General features: G+C 40.6%; 2 protein-coding genes across 6 annotated transcripts in view; one reads left to right on the plus strand and one right to left on the minus strand.

Annotated features, from left to right (window-relative positions):
* Nucleotides 1-1,665, plus strand: part of hsd17b4 (hydroxysteroid (17-beta) dehydrogenase 4) — a 33,189-nt gene extending 31,524 nt beyond the window's left edge. Inside the window, exons 24-25 of the mRNA XM_014414454.3 lie at nt 16-143; nt 1,158-1,665. Coding sequence (XP_014269940.2) covers nt 16-143; nt 1,158-1,247 — 218 coding nt within the window. The 3' untranslated portion in view covers nt 1,248-1,665. The remainder of the gene's footprint in view (nt 1-15; nt 144-1,157) is intronic.
* A 2,233-nt stretch (nt 1,666-3,898) lies between these two features.
* The window catches only part of dmxl1 (Dmx like 1), a 62,845-nt gene continuing 45,098 nt past the window's right edge, over nt 3,899-21,645 (minus strand). For 4 of the 5 annotated variants that reach the window (XM_076890979.1, XM_076890978.1, XM_014414437.3 and 1 more), the window contains exons 39-51: nt 21,432-21,633; nt 20,196-20,313; nt 19,773-19,835; nt 16,051-16,137; nt 14,645-14,763; nt 14,110-14,257; nt 11,731-11,791; nt 11,168-11,295; nt 10,533-10,610; nt 10,298-10,389; nt 10,113-10,165; nt 9,427-9,644; nt 3,899-7,367 (exon numbers count right to left, since the gene is read on the minus strand). In XM_076890979.1, coding sequence (XP_076747094.1) covers nt 7,134-7,367; nt 9,427-9,644; nt 10,113-10,165; nt 10,298-10,389; nt 10,533-10,610; nt 11,168-11,295; nt 11,731-11,791; nt 14,110-14,257; nt 14,645-14,763; nt 16,051-16,137; nt 19,773-19,835; nt 20,196-20,313; nt 21,432-21,633 — 1,601 coding nt within the window. In that variant the 3' untranslated portion in view covers nt 3,899-7,133. The remainder of the gene's footprint in view (nt 7,368-9,426; nt 9,645-10,112; nt 10,166-10,297; nt 10,390-10,532; nt 10,611-11,167; nt 11,296-11,730; nt 11,792-14,109; nt 14,258-14,644; nt 14,764-16,050; nt 16,138-19,772; nt 19,836-20,195; nt 20,314-21,431; nt 21,634-21,645) is intronic. The other variant, XM_076890980.1, reaches the window with a different exon arrangement.

The raw sequence follows: 21,645 nt of genomic DNA on the forward strand, positions 1-21,645 counted from the left end.
GCCGTTTTCCTTTAGCCATTGATCTGAAGAGCGGCAGCGGGTCATTGCACAAAGGGCCTTACGGCGGAAAGGCGGATGTGACCATGACTGTGTCGGACGAAGACTTCATGGAGGTGGTGCAGGGGAAGCTCAACCCTCAGAAGGTGACTGTTGAGTCGTAATAAAACAACGTTAATTAGTTGCTGTGTGAAGAATGACCTTGTTTTTATTTATTTTTTTAAAATTCTGCACAGTGACTCACCTGCTTCATGCTCTTTAAAGCTTCTGTGCTCACACTGGTAAATATTTTAGTTAAAGTTTACAAAAACCTGCAGAAATCCTTTTATGACCAAGTGGTTTTGTTTTTAAAAAAAAGCCTCATATTTTAAATCACGTCTTCTTTGGGATGTTAGAATCACTTCTAGTACATTGTAATTAAAGGGAAAGTGCCTTCGAGGAGCCCTTCAGTCTGTAACGACTACCTCCCTGATCTCGTCATGTCAGATTTTTAAAAAAATAATGAATGCAATGATCTATCAGATCAGAAAGCTCTCGGCGGGGGTAATCAATCGGCAGTACTTCCCATCTGTCACTGGCGATGACAGATGGGATGTGGCTACTGTAAAGAATTTATATGCTTCCCGGAGCGCCTGATATTGATCTGAGGAGCGCGTGTGCACGCTCTTAACAAAGAGTGTCATCGGGCTGGGTGCTGCTTTTCCACTCTCCCTCATGATGAAAAGGAGCAGCTGGAGGAAGATTAGTCGATGGGGTTGAAAGGGACACCGCTGTCATTGCAGGGTCATCATAACCCCATCATGTGATTGATTTATTATTATTATTTTTTTTTAAATCTTATCTGTGGAAAGCGGTACAAGTCGGCAGTGGTTCAGTTTTTCCCAGTGAAGGCGCTTCTCTGCTGCACGCTTGGCTCCGTACCTTGTGGATATGAATAATATAATATTCTTTGATTGTTCTGCTGCCAGAGAACCGGTAGCCAAAGATTCCCTTTTGTCCGAGACCTTGTTGGTGTTAGCTGCAGGCGTCTTGGCCCATTTTGCTCTCTCTTTGTTCTTGAAAATGATTAACAGCCAGCCGGCTCCTAAACAGAAGAGACTGTGGCTCTTTGGGAAGAAAAAAAAAATGCTCAAGTGTTTCTTTGTTGTTTTCTTTGTTAGGCCTTCTTCTCTGGCAAGCTGAAGGTTAGAGGGAACATCATGCTGAGTCAGAAGCTGGAGGTTATCCTGAAGGACTACGCCAAGCTGTGAGCTCCTCAGCCAGCCAATCAAATGACTTCAAGAACTGACCAACCTACAAGCTCGCCTTCTCCTTCTGTGTGTGTGTGTGTGTGTGTGTGTATACTTTTCCACTCGAGGGAAACACACAAAGTGACCCTGAGAATTAATTCTGAAGTGTCACTAATCAAGTTTCAAAGAGTCTGAAATAAAACGTCTTTATTCTCAGCCATCATGAGGAGAAACTGTAATTCAGAGCACCTGGTTATTTACACCTGGCTACAGTCGGTCCTTGCTAACCTGTGCCTAATGAATCATGTAGAAAATAACCAAAGCATTTCATAAATGTAATTGCTTCACAAAGACTGTGCTCAAATGTGTCTAATGAAACGATTGCTCTTCTATTAAAAAGAACTAAATGAGAATAAAACCTCATCGTTTAACACTTAAATGGCTAAAGATGTCTTGTTTTTTACTTTAATGTATCTACTGACTGTGTTTAGTGTGAATGAGAGACCTCCTGCATCTGCAGCTCTCTTCGCTTCCAGCAGCTTTTCTGATTCACTCTCAACACTCTGTTGTTGTTGTTTTTTGTATTTTTGGCAACGGCAGTACATAAACGCTCTATACCCCCCCCACGCTCCTCATATATGTACCTATACTCAATGGCTAAGGGGCCCCGCAGGGGAAAGCTATAAGATTGTCAGGCTGTTGGAAATGCCACTCCAAATGTCAATGTTGTGTCCAAAAATGTCAGTTATTGTAGGTTAATAAGAACTCACTGACCACTGGAGCAAACATTTTTTATGCCACAGTCCTGTTTTGTTAGTTTTTCTGGCAGGAAATGTGGGACACTGCTGCATTTCTTTGCATGTTAGCCAAACTGCCAACCATGGCACTGAGGAAGACCTGTCTTATGTACAGCGCTCTGGTTTTAAAGTATAGAAAAATACCATAGTTCCTGCAGAATGACAGATTTTCTTCACATCCTTTTTTTAAAACAGTATTTATCCTGTGTTTTTATTGTACAGTCATCTGGAGTTATAAAAATTGAATGAGTGTGAATATAGACGTAAACTTCATGCTGAGACTGATTTTTGTCTGAAACGGTAACAGAACTTTTATTAAAGCATTTACAGCATCTAAACTGAATTTTAATATTTTTTTTTTCCTTTGTGCACCACAGCAGTGGATTTGAAACGAAGCAATCAAGATGTGATTGAAGTGCAGACTTTCAGCTTTAATTCAAGAGGTTTAGCAAAAATAAATTGCAGCCAGGTGTGGCCTGTTTCTTTCATCTTTTCTAACAAATGAAAGGATAGAAGGTCTGAAGGTAATTCTTTGAGCTGAATTTGTTTTGTAGCTGCTCATATTGAAACTCTCATTATGTAGATCCACAAACAAGAAGGCAAAGACTTTGGAAAATCACTAACTGAAGAATGTTAAAACATAATCCTTTGTGTAATTCTTCCTCTTCTTTGTAAAAGTACCACCTAAAATAAACATGTAATTTTGCAGTTAAAATCACACATTGATTGTTCATTTCAGGTCTATTGAGGTTTTACACAGAGGCAAAAACTTGGCAGGTGGACCTTGTTGTAATTGCTATAATTACCACCAAATCTTTATCAGAGCAAAGGTGATGTGCTTTTTTCCCTCCCTTTTTAAAGGAAATGAAGTGATTCAGAGTCGAACCAAAGAGTCACCACCGGCAGCTCTTTAAAAGGAAAAACTGAATTTAATGTATTTTTAGCTGGTGTTGCAGTGGTTGCCACAATCAGCCTACAGTAAGGACTCCTCTTTATATGTTAGTCTTACAGTGGTTTTATATATAGTTTAATATGAGGTCAGTGTATGTGCAGTTATGCCGAGTGTGTCATATTTTATATATGCAGTTTCTGAGACTTCACTACATCACCAGTGTGACTTTTTCCCCTCTGAAAAACCAAAATAAATTGCAAAACACATTAAAAAAGCCAGATGCAAATTAAAAGTCAATATGGAAGTTAAATTTATTTATTTTTTTTAACAAATTTGTCAGATGGTTTAATAAACTCACCATTTAAAATAATAATAATAATAAAAAAGAATTTCCAGGCTTTAATGGGTTAAATCTTTGGTTTGTAAGAGATGGCCGATTTACGGAAGAGGATTAGGGCCACTGGAAAAAAAAAATCTGAGAAAAAAGTCAGAATTCTGACTTTTTTCTCAGAATTCAGGAAAAGAAGAAGAATAAAAAAGACGTGCCCACTTCCCCCCCCCAGTGGCCCTAATCCTCTTCCGTACCGATCAGACAAAAGGTCAATGTTTTAAACGTAAAGGAGCTCGTATAGCTTAAATAAACCGAGAGGTTCACCGAACAAAGCGGAAGAATATATATGGAGCTGGAAATGGGTGTGAAAAAGTTAACCATTATTTATTAAATTCACTTTCATTCATATAGCGCCAAATCACAGTTAAAGTATTTCGTCTCGTTTAAAATGACTTGAATCATCGTTCTTCCCCATTCTGATGCTTAATTTGAACTTCAGCTGGTCATCGTTGCCATGTCTGTGTACCTAAATGGATCGACTCGATGCCGTACGATTGGCTGATTAGATCAATATGCAGATTAACAGGTGTAACTAAGTGAATACCGATATGATTGTGTATTGCAATGCTCTGACATCACAGAACACATCTGCTCGTGTTATACAATCCTTTAATTACATCAGTACATTTTCCTGTTTATAATACACTGATTTATACAATATCTCTACTATAAAATTAGAATAATCTGATCAAATTCACATTTTCAATATGCAGGTGTTTTTAAAGCTTGCATATTTGATATGACGATCCGCTTCTTTGTGATCAAGCCAAGTGAGTTTTTTCTTCATCTACGATTTTAACGTTAATAAAGAGAATCTGAAATCTTCCAGTCTTTGAAAGAATAATGAGAAGTATTAGATTAAAAAAAACAACAACAATTATTTATTCTCCAGTGTCTGTTCGAGCAGATATCGTTTGGCTTTGATAAAACTCATTTTATTGTCCTTCTGCTGCAGGAGTACAAAGGAATCTCCAAACACTTTAATTGGTGTGAAAAACAAAAATAGTCCACATCAGAAAAACAAAAAAACCCAGAACAAAACAAAAGGAAACAATGACGAGAAAAGAAAAATTAGTAAGATTACATCTGCTGCCTGAACAGTATAATTCTAAATATGAACATTTTCATAAATATACCTGTTTGTACACAATGATTTTCTTCATAAAGTGGCTTTCGTCGTTACCTACCGCTAATCTACGACTAATCGTTGCGATTATGCAGGTATTATCAGAAGCTAGTTCATGGATCTTTATATTTACACACGCAGTATGTAACTGTGATCAACCTGCTTCATATAAAAGGTTTTCTATACTTCATCCACCCTGAAATCAAAGCTAATCTCTATTTGCTTCCCTACAGCAGCAAAACAAGGCTCTATGGGCAGTTAGCTTACTGGATTAACAGTTTGTAAGAGCCTCTTCCTTAGTCAAGTGGAAGACGCATCATGTGATACAACAGCCTAGATTGTATTTTCCAAACATGTACTGAAGGCAATGAGCTGCATTTGGATGATATAAAAAGAAGTTAAAGAATTTTTAAAAAGATAATTGATAATTAAGTGTGACAAAAGAAGAAGTAAATCTAATCAAATTAAAATAAAGGCAAATTATTCAAAAGACATCTGTCAATCATGGTCCATGTGAAAAATTAGAGCTAGGAGTCGATGAAAGGGAGGTGCAGGGTAACCGGAATAAAACATTTCCACAGCAAAACTAAATCTCCATAAAATTTGAACCCCTCCCCCTCAAAAAACCCTTTCCATTGCCAACAGCAAAGCTTCCTGCTACATGATCGGAAGCTTAACATTTCCAAAAACAAAACTCACCCAGAGGTGGTGTTCTGACGGCCCCTATCAATGTGTTAAATTGAAGCTACCTTGTGCAACCGATTATCAATAATAAACAACATGAGCAGAACCAGCAGTCCTAGTACTGTGCCATGTTGGCAGAAGTAGCCTTCAGAGATTTAAGGACACTTAATATTGAATGAATACCTCTGGTTCTAGGCCGAGATGAACAAATATCTCATTACGTATTGTCATCATCTCATCACCTAAGACCATGCCTGCCTTCTATCCTTATATTCATAACACTACATATAATTTAGCTTAGTTTTTACGTGCAAATACACAAAAATCTGGCACAATCAGACAGCCCACTGGGTGGTGGCACGCATACACCGATCAGCCACAACATTAAACCATCCAAAAAGACCGAAACAGTTTCCCAAAGCTGCTCAGATGAACAGCTCTGACCGGCTGAGGGATGGAGCGAGTGGTTTTGGGTCGGTGCAGCGGATCCTTCGGGTCCTGTAGGGTTGTGAGTTTGGGGCGGAGGGGTGGCCCCCGAGGATGAGGCTTGTTCTGGTGGCAGATCACATTGGAATCTGGGTGTCTGGGCTCTTTTCCAAGTTCTTCATGCTGTTCCTGAGCGGTATTTGTGGTGGCTTCTGGGAGGAGACGCTGGGGAGTGAGGGCGGTGTGCTTGCATGGTTGGTGTGTGTAAAAAACAAACAAACAAACCAAAAAAAACAGAGGTTTCCCGGCAGAGCATGGATGATGAATGCTACTCACGTCACGTGAGAGTGGTTTAAATGTACCAAATCCTGCTAGCCTGGTTAAGGAGCAGCTCAACATTTTGGAAAACACTTGCTTTCTGACAGCGTTCGACCACTTTCATGTCTGTCTGTTAAAAATAAAGACAGCCCTGATGTGGAAACTATTGGCTTCGTCTAGCAGTAACAAAATCAGCCAAGGAGCACTTGTACTGCTCTCCGATGGTGTGTATGAAGGTAAAAAGCGTCAATATGCCAGACTCTTCTTTAACGGACGGAGCTAATTACCTATGAGTGCGTGGATCCCAGGAAAGTGTGTGCTGATCGGCTGATTTTGTGACCGTTATTAGCAGTTTCCCCATTTCTGGTTTTTGTTCTAAGCCACCCAGCAGCTCGCTGAAGGCTCATATTTAAGCGGACAAACACGAGAGTAGTCTAAAACTGTCGCGTAAGGTCTGTATCAGAAAACGAATGAGAGAATCTCCCAAATATGTTAAGCCGCTGCTTTAAATTCATGAACCATGTTTATTGGTACCATAGTTATAAATCCTGCGTTCATTTCAATTGCAGCTGGGTTACAGAAAGGTGCCTAAAACTAAACACAGCAGCAACATAACACTAGGAGGCTGTGAAGCGTCCTGATCCTCTGCTACTCCAACCAAGCTGGTTTATCTGGAGCACCAGAACTGGATATGATGTGCTTTGAACGTCCACCGACTGTTCCGCTTTGTGCCAAGGGCTCTGAAAGTGATCACCTGAATGCTTCCAGAAGAGCTTTTGCCATCATCACAACTGATTTCCTAATACAAACTAAAACGTATCTTGTATAAGTGAAACAATGCTGCAGGTTTAGACTTCACACCTGCTCCTACAGCTTTCACTTCCTGTGCAAAAAGTGCTCTCCGTGTGTTGTTCGGTGGAGACAGAGATGGCTGTTTTGTGCAGAGTCTCCAGCTGCTTATTTTGTCTCTCCTTCAGCTGATTCTGACTGAAGGTGTCCCGTGCACATTAGCCTGCATTTGCCTTTCTCTACATTTTAAAACACTTGTAAAAGCTCCTGTGTTTGGTTAGCTTTAAAGTCAAATTTGGATTCAGGTGGATCACAACAGGTGATACAGCACGGTCACGCCCGATCAACCGGCGAGCGCTCCCTTCTGTGAAAGTCTATAAATCCTAGAAATGAATCAGTTGCCATTTTTCCAATCACGTATGACACGCAATTCACAAATCGTGCCTCTGCTCACATAAACTGTTTTAATGCCACACTTTTCTGTCTATATGAAGAATTTCACATCATTCTTGAGGTTGCCGTGGTTGTTGTTCGTAACGCTGAAGCGGTTCGGGAGGATCCTCATCTTCATGGTACCGTCGGCGCCGCAGGAGAAGATGTAGTTAGCTGGTCCCACTTCGAGCTGCATCACACCTGTGCCGAGGTTCCTGAACAGCGACTGGCGAGCGTGTTCGTTGGGAAAGGTGTAAAGGAGGCTATGCGTGGTCAGGCTCCAAACCTGGAGGAAGCAGGGAAGATTTGAAAAATCAGAAACAGGACAGTTTAATGGAGTTTGTTTCGGTCAAAGGGAGAATGCGTCTCTATAAAAACATCTATAAACAATCCAAACCTGAATGAACTGAACCTACTAAGAACCTGATGAAGCTCATTCTCTGATTAAAAAACATGACCAGTATAAAAAAAATTAATTAAAATCCCCCAAACCAAATATCTTTTGCCATAAATTCTCTCCGATGCTCTAACTCCAAGATGAAAAAGTCACAAACTGCTTCTTAATTTGATGATTGTGCTGAATTCTTTGCTTTCTACAAGTAACTGTGTTACTTGTGTGTTGAGTGTGCCACACACTCAACCATCGAACAATCATGTTCTGACTCAGACTGGAATCAGTCTCAGACAAACTGGTGAAGGTTCCAATTTAGAAATGACAATTCCAGCATGTTTAAATTCATGTGAATCAGTGAGCGCAACTTGTCTGCGACGTGTCTCAATGTGCAGTAGGAGATTCAACTCAACTGGTTGCCAACTGATTGCATCCTTGTTTATATTCCTGTATAAAAGCAAGGTTACTAAGCAACTATGTCCTATGACTTACAGTTAGTAACCATCCTGCAGCAACTGGGTCACTGTTTGCGGATGATTTTCTGAATTCCTGTTTCAAAATGTATGTAATTGCCAGCTTCTGTTTTATTGCCATCTTAATGCATGAAAGTTGCTCCAAAGAATGCAAGTGGCTGCAGACCTGGTCCAAGCCTTCAAAACTACTATTTCAAAAGCAAGTTCACAGCAAACCGTCCTAATAATCTTTGCAGTGCCAGGGTCTCATCATGGTTATGATTATTATTGTGATGTTGGACATTTGTCTCCCCCCCCCCTCCTCTCATCCCTTTGTAGCTATAGTCACTAATGTAGTTTAAACTTAAATGTGCTCTTAGTGGTATCCAGTTCAAACTTGAGATTAATTTGGTACCTTTTATTCTGTCATGGCTACAACTCGCTGTTGACATTTCATTGTTTCATGCATTCTTACTTTGCCCCTTTAAGCCTGTATTTAAGAATTATTTCTTCACTGAAAACAACATCAATGTAATACGGTCAGGTTTGGGTGCTACTGCAGCAGAATGTATTGTGGCCTCTTTACCAGAAAAAACAGAAATACATGGCTGAGTTTCCACTGAAGACCTCGATAGGCTCTGAACAACTTGGATCATTTGACTCGTATTCTCAGTCTGGGAGCTGCATGATTCATTAAGGTATCTAATTTATTGAAGTTCCAGCTCTCATCAAACACTTTAATTGTATACTGACTGACTGCAAACTGCAAACTGTTGTGCTGCACATTTATAAGCTTTTAAAGACTTTAGATGAGTAACCTCACGCACAGCTTTGAAAGGTTTTTTTTTTCTGAGCAATTATCCAGAGTGAAAGTCATTTGAATTTCAAGCAGATGTGCACTGCACCATTCTACATGTGAGCGACACAGGGGCTTCATCCTTGGAGTGACAGCTGTGTGATCTGCAGCAGCATATCCAAGTCAAAAAGATAAAAAAGACCTGCTGTCTCTGGTAATATATTAGCTGCAGACATTCACATCCTCCTCCTACTGCCTTTTCCTCTGCCTTTCCCAGTGTCAACCCACTTTCACCTTACATGTTAGTCTCCATCAGTCACACAGCTGTCCCGAGCAGGTGGTTAATCACAAGTGACAATTGATTTCTTTTGCTTTGCTGGAGGTCACCGTCTCCACCGATAAACGCAACAGAGACATACACGTCTGGGTGCCAAACGCCCTGGAGGGCAGTTCTGCAAGTGACGAATTTACGAGGGTAGAGGAAATGATCAAGTCTCTTCATATAGATTTTTAGGATCACTGTACCCAGCGAAGCTCATGTAAAACTAAAGACCTTCGAGAAGAAACTCGAAGAGCATTTATATCACAGCAAACTGTCTGCTTCCCACTTGCAAACAAATTAACAAGTGCTGTACACCTGAAAAAAAAAATGCCACTCAGAAACATTTTATCACACATCAAATGTCAAAAAGACTAGTTGACAAACCTTAATGTTGCCCTCAGCTGATCCACTGATAAAGCAATCCTCAGTTGGATCGACGGCTAGTGCTTTGACCGGCGAGTCATGGGCCTGGAAGCTCTGCCGCTGATGCTTGTGGGAAAGCTCCAGCACGCTGATCCAGCCCTTCCTCCCGCCTGTGATAAGCAGCTGCTGCCTGGGGGCCATGGAGAGCACGGTGGCACCGGACTCGTGGCAGCTGAAAGCTAAGGACAGAGAGAGGTAGACAGAAGAGAAAAATGTCAATCATAGTTCTTAAATGTTTTTCGCCATTTGATTTAATTTGTTTTCAAACTTTCTTTCCAACACCAAAAGGTATTTATTACAGAACAGCGGCTCTGAATGTGGGGACACTGGCAATCTCCAGGAATCTGTGAACCATAACCAAGGAGCCTGCAAGGCATCCTCCATTAATTTAATATCTTGTCCTTTTCCCTGCTGTCATAGGGGGAGAAAACTGAATAGTCCACCAGTCCATCACAGGGCTAACACAGAGACGCAATCACTCATGCTCACATTCACAAGTACTGCCAATTTAGAAAGACCAATTAGTCTTATATGCATGTCTTTGGACTGTTGGAGAAAGCTGGAGTAGCTGGAGAAAATCCATTGAAGCATGTGATTAACCATGCCAAAGACACTACTAAATAGGCTAATTAGGTGCAGTATCTTACCTTGCACAAGGCTGTTAGCAGGAGTCACTAGTGTGTCCCACAGACACACATTCCTGTAGAGTCAAAAGTAACCAAATTACAGTATTTTCTAACATTTTCATTACAGAACATATCATTAGGCACAGCAGATTCAGTGTTTAATGAGAGGTGGCATAGGATTAAATTGACTGGAAAGTCTGTGGGACCTGTTGTCTGTTGAAAGACCCGCAGTGGCGATGAGGGAGGAAGAGCCCACAAAGAGAAAGTCATTAGCTGTCTTGTTGTGGCACTGCAGAGTCTGGTAGCGGGAAACAGAGAAGTGACAGTGACGTTAATAATAAAGCAGGACAAGAATAAACAAAAAGGAGTGTGACAGAAAAACAGGAGGACACTCGAGGGATATAGAAGAAAAACCAGCTAAATGAGCTGCGAGCATCTCACCAGGTATGGTTTCGGTGTAGTCCCGCTTGTGTTGGTCTGCCAGAGACTCAAGGCTCCATCAGCATCCACAATCCCAAACTACAGAAAACAAGCACAAAGCAGATATCACACTTTGCTGTAAATAGGATAGAATGATCCCTTATATTGCATTTGACATATATATTAAAAAATGTTTGTGCTCACTCCCTCACTGTGAATTTGTCCTCCAAAACATGTCAACAGCCTCATACGGCCAAGCACCACTTACATAACTAAAGTGCTTTCTATATCCTCTCATTCCTTTTTGCCCTCTTAAAGCATATTTTGCACTCTGGGCTGCATCAAGCAGGTAAGAGAGCGCTGGCACGAGAGAGGCACCATCTGAGAAAATTATTAGCTTGAGGCGAGTGCCTCAGTTTAGAGTGTTTGAATCACTGAGCTGAAGAACAATGCGTGCTGAAGCCAACCTCCCCGCTGTGGTCCGTGCCTGAACGGCAGAGGAAGTGTGAAAACGTTTCCGAATGCGACAGGCTCACATCACTCTGCAGTCATGTTGCAAAGCTAAGAATAGCCTGACATCTGTATGGCGGTAGTCAGCAGGCCAATGTGTTCACTATCCTGGTACACAGAGCAGGAGGGGTGTGAGAGTTTGTAACCTTGTTTCCTTGATGGTTGAATCGTATCCTGGTGACTCTGGAGTTGCCTGGACTTCGGAAGCAGATGATCTGCTGGGAGTGACCCCATTCAAACATCCTCACGCTACCATCCTGAGCTCCTGTCAGGTCTGATGAACAGAAACAAAACCGCACGTGATAACAGCTCATCTTCCAATACATCCCAGTGACCATTCAGACCTCAACAGGAGGGTTTTGGCACTTCTTTGTTCCCAAATTCATCTATTACATAAGTGAAGACCAGGTTAAATTGATTGAAAGCCGTTTTCATCCCAGACAAACACTCCTCAGCTGCATCACCAGTCTGCAGTTTGACTGGAAAATACAAGTTTGCAGCAAAGTGAGCGCACTCAGCCTTTAGCAGCACTGGGACTAATGGAAAACAGCTCTGCCAGTTTACAAATATCAACATAAGAGAAACTTTTTTTTGTATGTAATCACCCCCTGAAGGCTGTTTTTCAACAGCAGATATATGATGTCCGAATACCACTTTTAATAGGCGAATAGTTTTCTAATCTACCGACAGACATCGGAGTTGTACTTACAGTACGGCAGTGTGGGATGGGAGGTCATTCTTCGCACATTGTTGATATTTCTCTTGATCATCTGGGAGAAGAAAAGTGAAGAGGAGGAGGAGGAGAAATTCAGTGAGAAAACAGAGCTTCATCATGGTAAAGAATAAATCTTTAAAACCAGGTGAAGTGCAGAGAGATGTAGTGAAACAGTGTTATGCTGTTTTAAAGCCCCTTTTACACAAAATACACGTTTCCTGACGGTGTCACATGACTTGAAGGAATGATTTTTAAATCCCTTCTCACATGGCTCCCTCACACGCGCTTCATTCAGAAATAACATGATGTAGATTCTGATGATTAACTTTAACGTGACCCCTTTAATCATGATCATCAAAAGCAAGAAAGGTGCTTACTCCTGCTTCCAGTGAATCCACTGACAACCTATCATTTTCTCGTTAAAGTAAATTCTGTCTACGTTATAGTCCAAAAGGCAGACACTAAGTCTAACTTAATGTCTTCACATACTGTAGGTTAGACATTTTAATTGATATTCAATATTTTGTTCATGCAGCTGACGGATAAATTAAAAATATTGGCATCAAATACTGGAGGGTTGGCCAACTGCCATTAGCCAACCCTCAGCTTCCCAGTCAACACACCTATGGTATTATTTTGAAAATCCTACGTTACCTAGTTTTCAAATTACTACATTCACAAACTTAGGTGACCACATTGCCCGCACGCCCAGGGGGGTGAGGACAATAGCCCATCAGCCTGAGCGGAAAAAACTTTTGCCACTTTGCTTCCCTCCTGTTTGACGCTCTCTTTCAGGGGTAATTTATTTGTAACTCCATATTCGTTCTTGCACTCAGAAATAATCCAGTTTTTTTAAAAAGATAATAAAATAAAGGAGGATTTTGAGCTGTTTTATGGTGCATTCCATTTTTACTCCTCTCCCTTAAGACCACTGTTTCTTCTGATTGGCTGCCCCTCATAAACTTTAGCCATTTACATGCTCAGTTTTGGCTTGCAGAAACTGATGTTCATACAGTGAACCCATTATTTGAAACTTCTGGCATGTGTAATATGAGAGTTAATGAATAACTGTACACCAGGGCAGTGCCATATCTTACCATCCTCATCTGGTATATATTTTTACACAATTAAATATTCCCTAGCGTTCACACAGAGCTAATCACTTCTGTCTCTAAGAAAAAGTTGCCAGATCTGGTGCCCAAAACCACTGGGTGACATCACATTGACTACATCCTTCATTTAAGCAAAGACTGAGGACATAGTTCACATTAGTCAACAGAGACCATCCTAGTATTTACTGTATTTCATCATCTGATACCAAACTGATACAAGTATTAGAGTTCCCGTGTGTCAATTTATTAGCTAATAATAAACCCTGCTTTGAAATTAAAGAATAAATACAAGGCTGTTCTATTATAATGATAGGAGGAAAAACCTACTGAGCCTCAGTATATCAGAGTGAAAATATGCAACATGACTGTTGGCTGAGAGAGGCTGAAATTAATGGCAATGTATTTTCTATCGAGGATTCCATTTATCATTCATCTCAAAATATACTCCACTCTGACACTGAACAAACTGACTGGTTGGTAAAATACTTACGATGCAAAGTGGCTCTTACTGTCCAGTCTGCATATCAGGAGCAATAAGTTAACTAGCTGAAATAACAAACATGAGTCGCATCTACTTGACTCAATGACACCACAAGAACCAAATTATCTCCCTCCTGCTAAAGCAAACCTTCTCCGCTCGGTAGAAATCAGCACAGTTTTCCACAAAAACAGCAGAAACGTTTGACTCATACATCTCAAAACACCATCTCAGTTCCTCAGTAAGCCAATGAGAGGAGCTAATGTTAGCAGCCGCAACGCTTTTGGCAAAACAGACAGAGACAAAAATGAATTATTTATTTAAGCTATGCTTTGAGGATTTTTGCTTTGAGTACAAAAAGTGCAGACAACATCAATTAATTACACAAAAGCAGCAGGGAGTATTATAAACCCATTATCACTGCGTAGTGAATGAAAGCTCATGGAGCCAAACTGTGAAAAACTGTGCTTGATATTACATCTGATCGTTTCCAAACACCAAGACAACAGAAATCTGCTAAAATCTATTTGTTTAGATAATCCGGTGAACATTCAGCCAACTTTAATTTCACAACTGTTTTATCAGGTTTTGGTGAAATGCAAATGTTAAAAGTAACACTTTTAAAACACTAGCACATTTTTGAAATCGGCCCAATATTATACAACAAAAGTCACAATTATGTTATTTATATGTAAACACAAAACAAACAAAAGAACCCAACAAAAATACAGCACTCCTTGTGATTTGGCCGTTTTATTGTATAAATCCAGGTTGGGAGCTTACCACGGCGGCACCTCTGCCCGTCTGCATGCCTCCTAGCCACGGTACGTTGATAGGAGTGCCAGGGTTACTGTGGGTGTATGGCGTGGTGCCGTGGAGGGCGGCAAAATCATCGCGTGTATGGACCACCAGGAAGTCGTCACCACCCACACTTAGAGAAAAAAAAGAAAGAAGAAGAAGTGATGTATATGATGAGACGAGGTGCCTGGCTGGTTCAAACCAGTCATAAAGAGCCATCATTAGCTAACAATGAGTCCTGCAACAGCTGGACTGATATGCACAGAGGTTTCAACAACAAACCTGCAAAGTACCTTAACGCCTAATGTGATTTGTGAGCTAATATTTAGAATTCTGTATATAAAAACAGATGCTCTCTGTGCTATACAGAGAGAGGCAGTGCAGATGCATGTACACAATCTAAAGTGTCTTTATCCAACGTTTACATTTTGCTCTTTTGGCACGAGGTTGAACAGTTGATGGCACTCTGGATGAACTCATGGCTGTTTGTATATATGTAAAAAGCAGACTGCTGTCTTACCCTTTGGCTTCAGCCTCGTCATCATCGATCCATGTCAAGATCTGAGTAGCCAAGATGGATGACACATCCAACTCCTGAATGTCATGTGTGGAGGCCATGACTAAACAGTTACGATTGGCCTGGGAGAAACACAGAGAGAGAAGTGAGCGCAGAGAGGATTAGGGTATGGGAAATATGAGTCCCAATGTAAATAAAATTGGATTGGATGCATGTGCCAAATCTGAAATGTAGAGATTCACCAACACTAAAACCACCCTTCTCCATTTTTGCTTTTTAGAAGAAGCCAGCACTAATACAGCACTCTGGATAAACACACAGCTCCGACTAACGTAGACTAATGTGAACAGAGATGAATATTGAGAAGAATTCACTAACACCAGGTCCGAACCATTGAACAAAATGAACAAAAACACAGAAGATAAAAAGGCTTGCACAATCAGCCCTGAGAGCGCGAACACGTCAGTCTGATTTAGTTTGCACCGACGAATGCAACTCATGTGCCACACATCTATTTGCAACTGGGGAATCGACTCAAATAGTTGCCATCTTTTTATAATAGTACAGAAAAACAAGGTATCCATCGCATGTAAACAAAGCATCCGATATGGATGTGAAAATGTGAAAAGAGTAAATCGTGCTTTGAAATAAGCAAGTCCTGTAAGAATTACATATAATCATGCATTATTTATCAAAGGGAATAGGGAAGAGCTCCCCCGCCCCATATTCACAATACATATTCCTTAATTTGGTAAGTGGTACTTTTGTTTTACCACACAAGATCGATCTGTCACTATGCACAATTGGGGTAAAGCTACTTGTTTGATTTTTTTTGCCTCTTGAGAAATGCGACACTGACATATTTATTGCCTATTAGTCCAATCCTCCTATTAGTCTCCTTCTTTGGTCTGCACAAACTACTGTTAGAAGTATCTGCATCTTCTGCGAGTTCTTCCTCGTAACCGACAACAATGTTTGACCCCCTGCACACATGAAAATATTGATTAGAGAAACAAATATTCTTAAGGAAGATTTCTGGAGGCGAGATTCTTATCCTGGGGGTGTATATCACATTAAATGTCTAACTCCCACAAAAGGTTACCTCACACTTAACAAGCTGAATAAACTTAACAGTTTATTTAAGGTGTTAACTTTGTTTGTATTACAGTTTTCCAATAGATAAAAGTATGATTCCAATACTTTTGCACTGAGGAAACTTTGTGTTTATTTAGTTATCCTTCCAAACACTCTCTTAAAGAGAGAGATTACTAAATCAATTTAATGGCAATTTTCTTATATTAAATGTTTAATTAAATTGACCAATACAGGCTGCATGCTTGAGTAATGCATTCTTTTATTCTCATAGTACTTCGTATTGTTCGATGACATCTGTGTCAGCAAATTGTTACCTTGTTGATGGCAAAGGCTGTGATGATGTCAGATTCCTTGTGGATGATGCGTGCTTTTCCTCCAGGGCTGCCCTGATCTGACTCAGTCTGCAGACAGCAGAAAATACACACGGATTCAATCATTACAACTGAAACATTTCCCGCAGACAAATATCCACCATAATTTCAGTTTCCTTTCATGCTACAGGACCAATGACCCGACAAGAGAAGGGTTGACAAGTGAACTATCAAATTATTTGCTGTAGATGATGCTCATAAATCTAGGTAAGCGTACTCACAGTTTTCTCTGCTATGCAATTTGTGTATTTTATGTTTATGTATTCGTTTGTCTTGCCCTTAGGGTTAGGAAAGGCCATGTTCAGTGTATCAGGCCACACTGTTAAATACAGCAGCCAGCATAACTGGGCTACTGTCATTAGACAGCATGAGAACAAAAACCCTTCAGCAATAAGCACAAGTACACACTGTACCACTGTGGTCCTGTGGGATATTGTACAGAGATGTTACACTTTGATGCCAAAGCCAAGCATCCTCTAAGCATGAGATTGAATTAACGTCTTCACCGCATTTGTTCGAGAGGAAAAGACCATGTCATTTTCTGTCGGATGGAATAAAATATAACTTGACTTGCAGAAATCTAAATATGGTGGTTTGCCATTTTTGCCGAGCACATAATCCCTGTAGGATGCAGATTCACTGCGACAGTGTTGGGCCCATTAATCAGAAGCTATTCAGCTTCATAGTTTGTCCTCAGAGAGACTGGGTTAATTAACACTGAGCCAAATGGAGTAGCTATAATATGGGAGCTTGCATGGTGAGAGCAAGAAGATTAGAAAACCTCTATGAAGCATCAGTTTACAGTGCAATTTAAAATTGATGGTTCACATTCACATGAATATTTAGACAGCTAAATGCAAGATTAATATCTCACTCTTGACAAGAGCATTCAGGGTACATGGCACTAAAAATACATGTACTGTAATTTGGTCCTGATCACAGTTTTAGCATTTAAGATAATGCGTGACAGGTTCAAGACGTAAAATGTGCACATCCGCATTAAACAGTATGGTCTCGTTTCATATGGTATTTACATTTCATACAGTCACATGTATAATGGCTCAGCCACACTAGAGTAAAAGTAGGACAGCTACCTCCCTGCGACTAGAAACCATTAAATGTTTTTGCTGTTGGTAAATGAATGCAACAGATGCCACAGGTTCAGTGTATAACCCCCGAACACTGAGCAAAAATTTTGATTGTACAGATTACATCCAAACAACTGCAGTCCAACCTGGATCGGATGCAAATAACTGGCATTTAACTTCTAAATGCAGACACATTGTAGTCAATCAGACTCAGTTGAGCACAACTTGTTTATGACGCCTTTTTGACTCTCAACTTCTACTCTACTGGTTGTATTTTGGTTATACTATGAAAAGCACAGCTTGTAAGTACACTCAACAAAAATATAAACGCAACACCTTTGTTACTGCTCCCATTCCCCATGGGATGGACGTAGAGACCTAAAATTCATTCCAGATACACAATATAACCATCCCTCCCAAACAGTGGTCACAAATCAGTCCAAATGTGTGGTAGTGGGCACATCTGCTATATTGAGATAATCCATCCCACCTCACAGGTGTGCCACATCAGGATGCTGATCTGACATCATGAGTAGTGCACAGGTGTACCTCAGACTGCCCACAACAAAAGGCCACCCTGGAATGTGCAGTTTTGTCTCACAGCAAAATGCCACAGATGCCACAAGCAATGAGGGAGCGTGCAATTGGCATGCTGACAGCAGGAATGTCAACCAGATCTGTCGCCCGTGCATTGAATCTTCATTTCTCAACCATAAGCCGTCTCCACAGGCGTTTCAGAGAATATGGCAGCACATCCAACCGGCCTCACAACCGCAGACCTCGTGTAACCACACCAGCCCAGGACCTCCACATCCAGCAGGTTCACCTCCAAGATCGTCTGAGACCAGCCACCCAGACAGCTGCTGGAACAATTGGTTTGCACAACCAAACAATTTCTGCACAAACTGTCAGAAACCGTCTCAGGGACGCTCAACTGCATGACCGTCGTCCTCATCGGGGTCTTGACCTGACTCCAGCTCGTCGCCGTAACAGACTTGTGTGGGCAAATGCTCACATTCGATGGCGTCTGGCACGTTGGAGAGGTGTGCGCTTCACGGATGAATCATGGTTCACATTGTTCAGGGCAGATGGCAGCTGAGAATGTCCCAGTTCTTGCATGGCCAGCATACTCACCGGACATGTCACCCATTGAGCATGTTCGGGATGTGCTTGACCGGCGTATACGACAGCGTGTACCAGTTCCCACGAATATCCAACAACCTCGCACAGCCATTGAAGTGGAGTGGACCAACATTCCACAGGCCACAATTGACAATCTGATAGACTCCATGCGACGATGTGTTGCACTGCATGAGGCAAATGGTGGTCACACCAGATACTGACCGGTTCTGGGTCCCCAGACCCCCAATAGCGCAAAAAACTGCACATTCCAGGGTGGCCTTTTGTTGTGGGCAGTCTGAGGTACACCTGTGCACTACTCATGATGTCAGATCAGCATCCTGATGTGGCACACCTGTGAGGTGGGATGGATTATCTCAATATAGCAGATGTGCCCACTACCACACATTTGGACTGATTTGTGACCACTGTTTGGGAGGGATGGTTATATTGTGTATCTGGAATGAATTTTAGGTCTCTACGTCCATCCCATGGGGAATGGGAGCAGTAACAAAGGTGTTGCGTTTATATTTTTGTTGAGTGTATTTGTAGAGAAGTTTCTGAATTTCAAATCTATGAGGTTTTGACTGAACTCTGAATGTAAGTACTTAATGTTTAATGTCAATTTCTTTGTAGATAACAAAATTTGCAAGTGACATCAAGAGACTTGTGATCTTTACCTATTTATTCCAACTGCTGTATTATCACAAACTCAGAGCAAACTGACACCGATTTCAAAAGCAATGAGACTGCAAGTTCTCTGCACCCGATCGCCAACAACCGTTTTTCCTTAGTGTGACTGAAGCATAAAGAGGGGTCTTGTCAACTCAGACATACTACTTTGTTATGCACGTCTGAATAAACATGCTACAAGAAAAACAAAAAGGCAAGGTACTGCAGGCTTCAAAGCTTTACGTTTGCAGTTGTGTCATAGGGACAATATGTAAAACTCATATTTAAGTCCCTTATAAACTATAAAACTCTGTGACCAATTAAACAGCCTTGAAGCAACAGTGATTTTCACTTATTTATAAAAATTAAAAAAATAAAAAAATAAAAAAAAAACCACACAAAAAACCCAACCTAAAAACAAAACAAAAAAAGAGCAAATAAATGTGGGAGGATTTTTTTGAAGCCGACTTGTCAAACTTGTAAAAAATGTACACAACATCTGACATGAATGTTACATTTCTTGCAAGCATGCTATACCTGCAAGGCATTTGATCACCCGCAGTCTTTCAGTATCCATCACTGTCGACGTATGTACCAATCTTAGGCATCAAGAACTACATTTAAGCTTTTGCTGAATGTAGTTCTTGATGCACATTCAGCAAAAAAAAAATCAAAAGCTTCAGTTTTTGATTTTTCAGTTGGTTAAATATTGCAACAGATACTGAGGTGTGTTTAGCAACCCATCCCACTGCAACATCATGAGCAAAAATTCATCAGAAACAGTACCTGATTGTTTCCTGTCTCGTCCATCCCTGAACATTTCATATTGTCAGTCTGGTCCTCAACCGACTTTAATGACAGGGGAAGCAGCACAGGGTGGACACACAGACACACACACACAAGTGCAACCACCACCAGTGGCAAGCCATGCAAACACATACAGAGACTCAATTATTGTGCTGTTAATCAAAAAAGGTGGAATTATTTGAATGAAAATAATGCAACTGGAGGCAGTAATAAGAAAAAAAAAAGAGGCTGGCATGCAAAACAAAAACAGTATAACAAGGATGTAAAAGCAATAATAATGCAGTTTAGCTTGGGAATGATGCATTTTGTTATCATATCAAAATAGTTAATGTGTTATTCAGTGACTATGATTAAAATGTGCCAGCAACGCAATCATGCAGCAGGGGGATATGATGTAAATACCTGATGTGTGCCCGGTTTCTTGGTGAAGATATTTCTGATAAAGGTCTCCTGCACTTCTTCCTGCTTCACCAAAAAGTGCCATAAACGTTTGACTGGCAGCGCCGAGTGGTGGCTGGACCTGAAAGGAACATCGTCAACAGTAATGTGCATTTAACATCACAAATCACGAATGATGTTGTTCAAAGAACAGTAAATCCATGGACTATGTTACTGTGGTATCCAACGGGGTCAGTCTGCACATGGATAAAATGGTGGTCTAAAAAAGTGAGAAAAACTGATTTTTTGAATTTACTGAATATTTTTCTATTTACTCCACAATTTATTAAAGATAAGAGATATTTGAGTTAGTAAAATCCCAATTTTTGTGATTTTACTATCTTACAGTAGCCAGTTAAACAGGAAAAAAGTAAATAACAGACAGTAATTAATATGTCTTTATCCTTCTGTCTGTCTGCTGTTCTGAAGCAGATGTTAGCAAAACTGTTGCAGCTGGATGTCCACTAAGTGGCAGGGAGGATGACTTGGATCCATTAATTATCCACATTTATTTATTTATGGATTATTAGGTTAGCCGTTTCCTTTCTTTTGTTTTACTTTCACTTTTAAATATTATTAATAATACCGTTAATACAAATTTTCATTTAGCATTTTCCCCAAGCCAAATTAACCGATGTATTTCTTTATTTTCTCCATCAGTATGCAAATTGTGTAAGTCATGAGTCCACTAAGAACTCTGCAAATGAATTTATTAGAACTGCCAATCGGAATTTTCTCCACTCATGTGGACGCTGTTAAAGACAGTGTTTTAATTAGCAGTATACATCAGCAGTACACAGAGGTGTACTTGCTGTTCATTGTGAGTCATAGCCTGAATTTGAATGTAAACAATGCAGAGACAGTTGGGCACTTTCCTCTTAAGCTGCATGCACAAGCAGGGAATACTGTTTTTTGTTTTTTTTTGCTGATGTGTTTACTTTGCTGTAGATGAAAACTTTACCCCAGGCCACAAACTGAATCACTGCCACCTCACTTACATGCCAAAATAAATAACAAATATATGAAGAAGTACTGACATAAACAGGTTTGTGGAAATAAACATGGGGAAAATGCAAAGCATTGACTGAGGACCTCTGTGGATACACAAGAGAAAAAAAATGAATAAATAAACAAACCACAAGACAAAAAAAGTAAAAAAAATTAAAAAAAAAAAAAAAAAAAAAAAATCTGATTCAATACCTGAAAGGGGTATTTGATGCTTCAAATAGGGTTTTGTGCCTGAGGAGGGCGGGGCCAGGTGTGGCAATTTCATCATGGAGGTGGGTGGAGATATACTTGGAAGGGGGGCCCCCGAAGATCTCCAGCCTTTTCTGCAGCACCTGCTCCCACCGCTGCAGCGTCTTCAGCACAGCATGACACAAAGGAGAGGCCACAGGCAGGTCTGTGGTTAAAA

The sequence above is a fragment of the Maylandia zebra genome, linkage group LG12 (genome assembly GCF_041146795.1).
Source record: "Maylandia zebra isolate NMK-2024a linkage group LG12, Mzebra_GT3a, whole genome shotgun sequence".
In the NCBI taxonomy this organism is placed as follows: domain Eukaryota; kingdom Metazoa; phylum Chordata; class Actinopteri; order Cichliformes; family Cichlidae; genus Maylandia; species Maylandia zebra.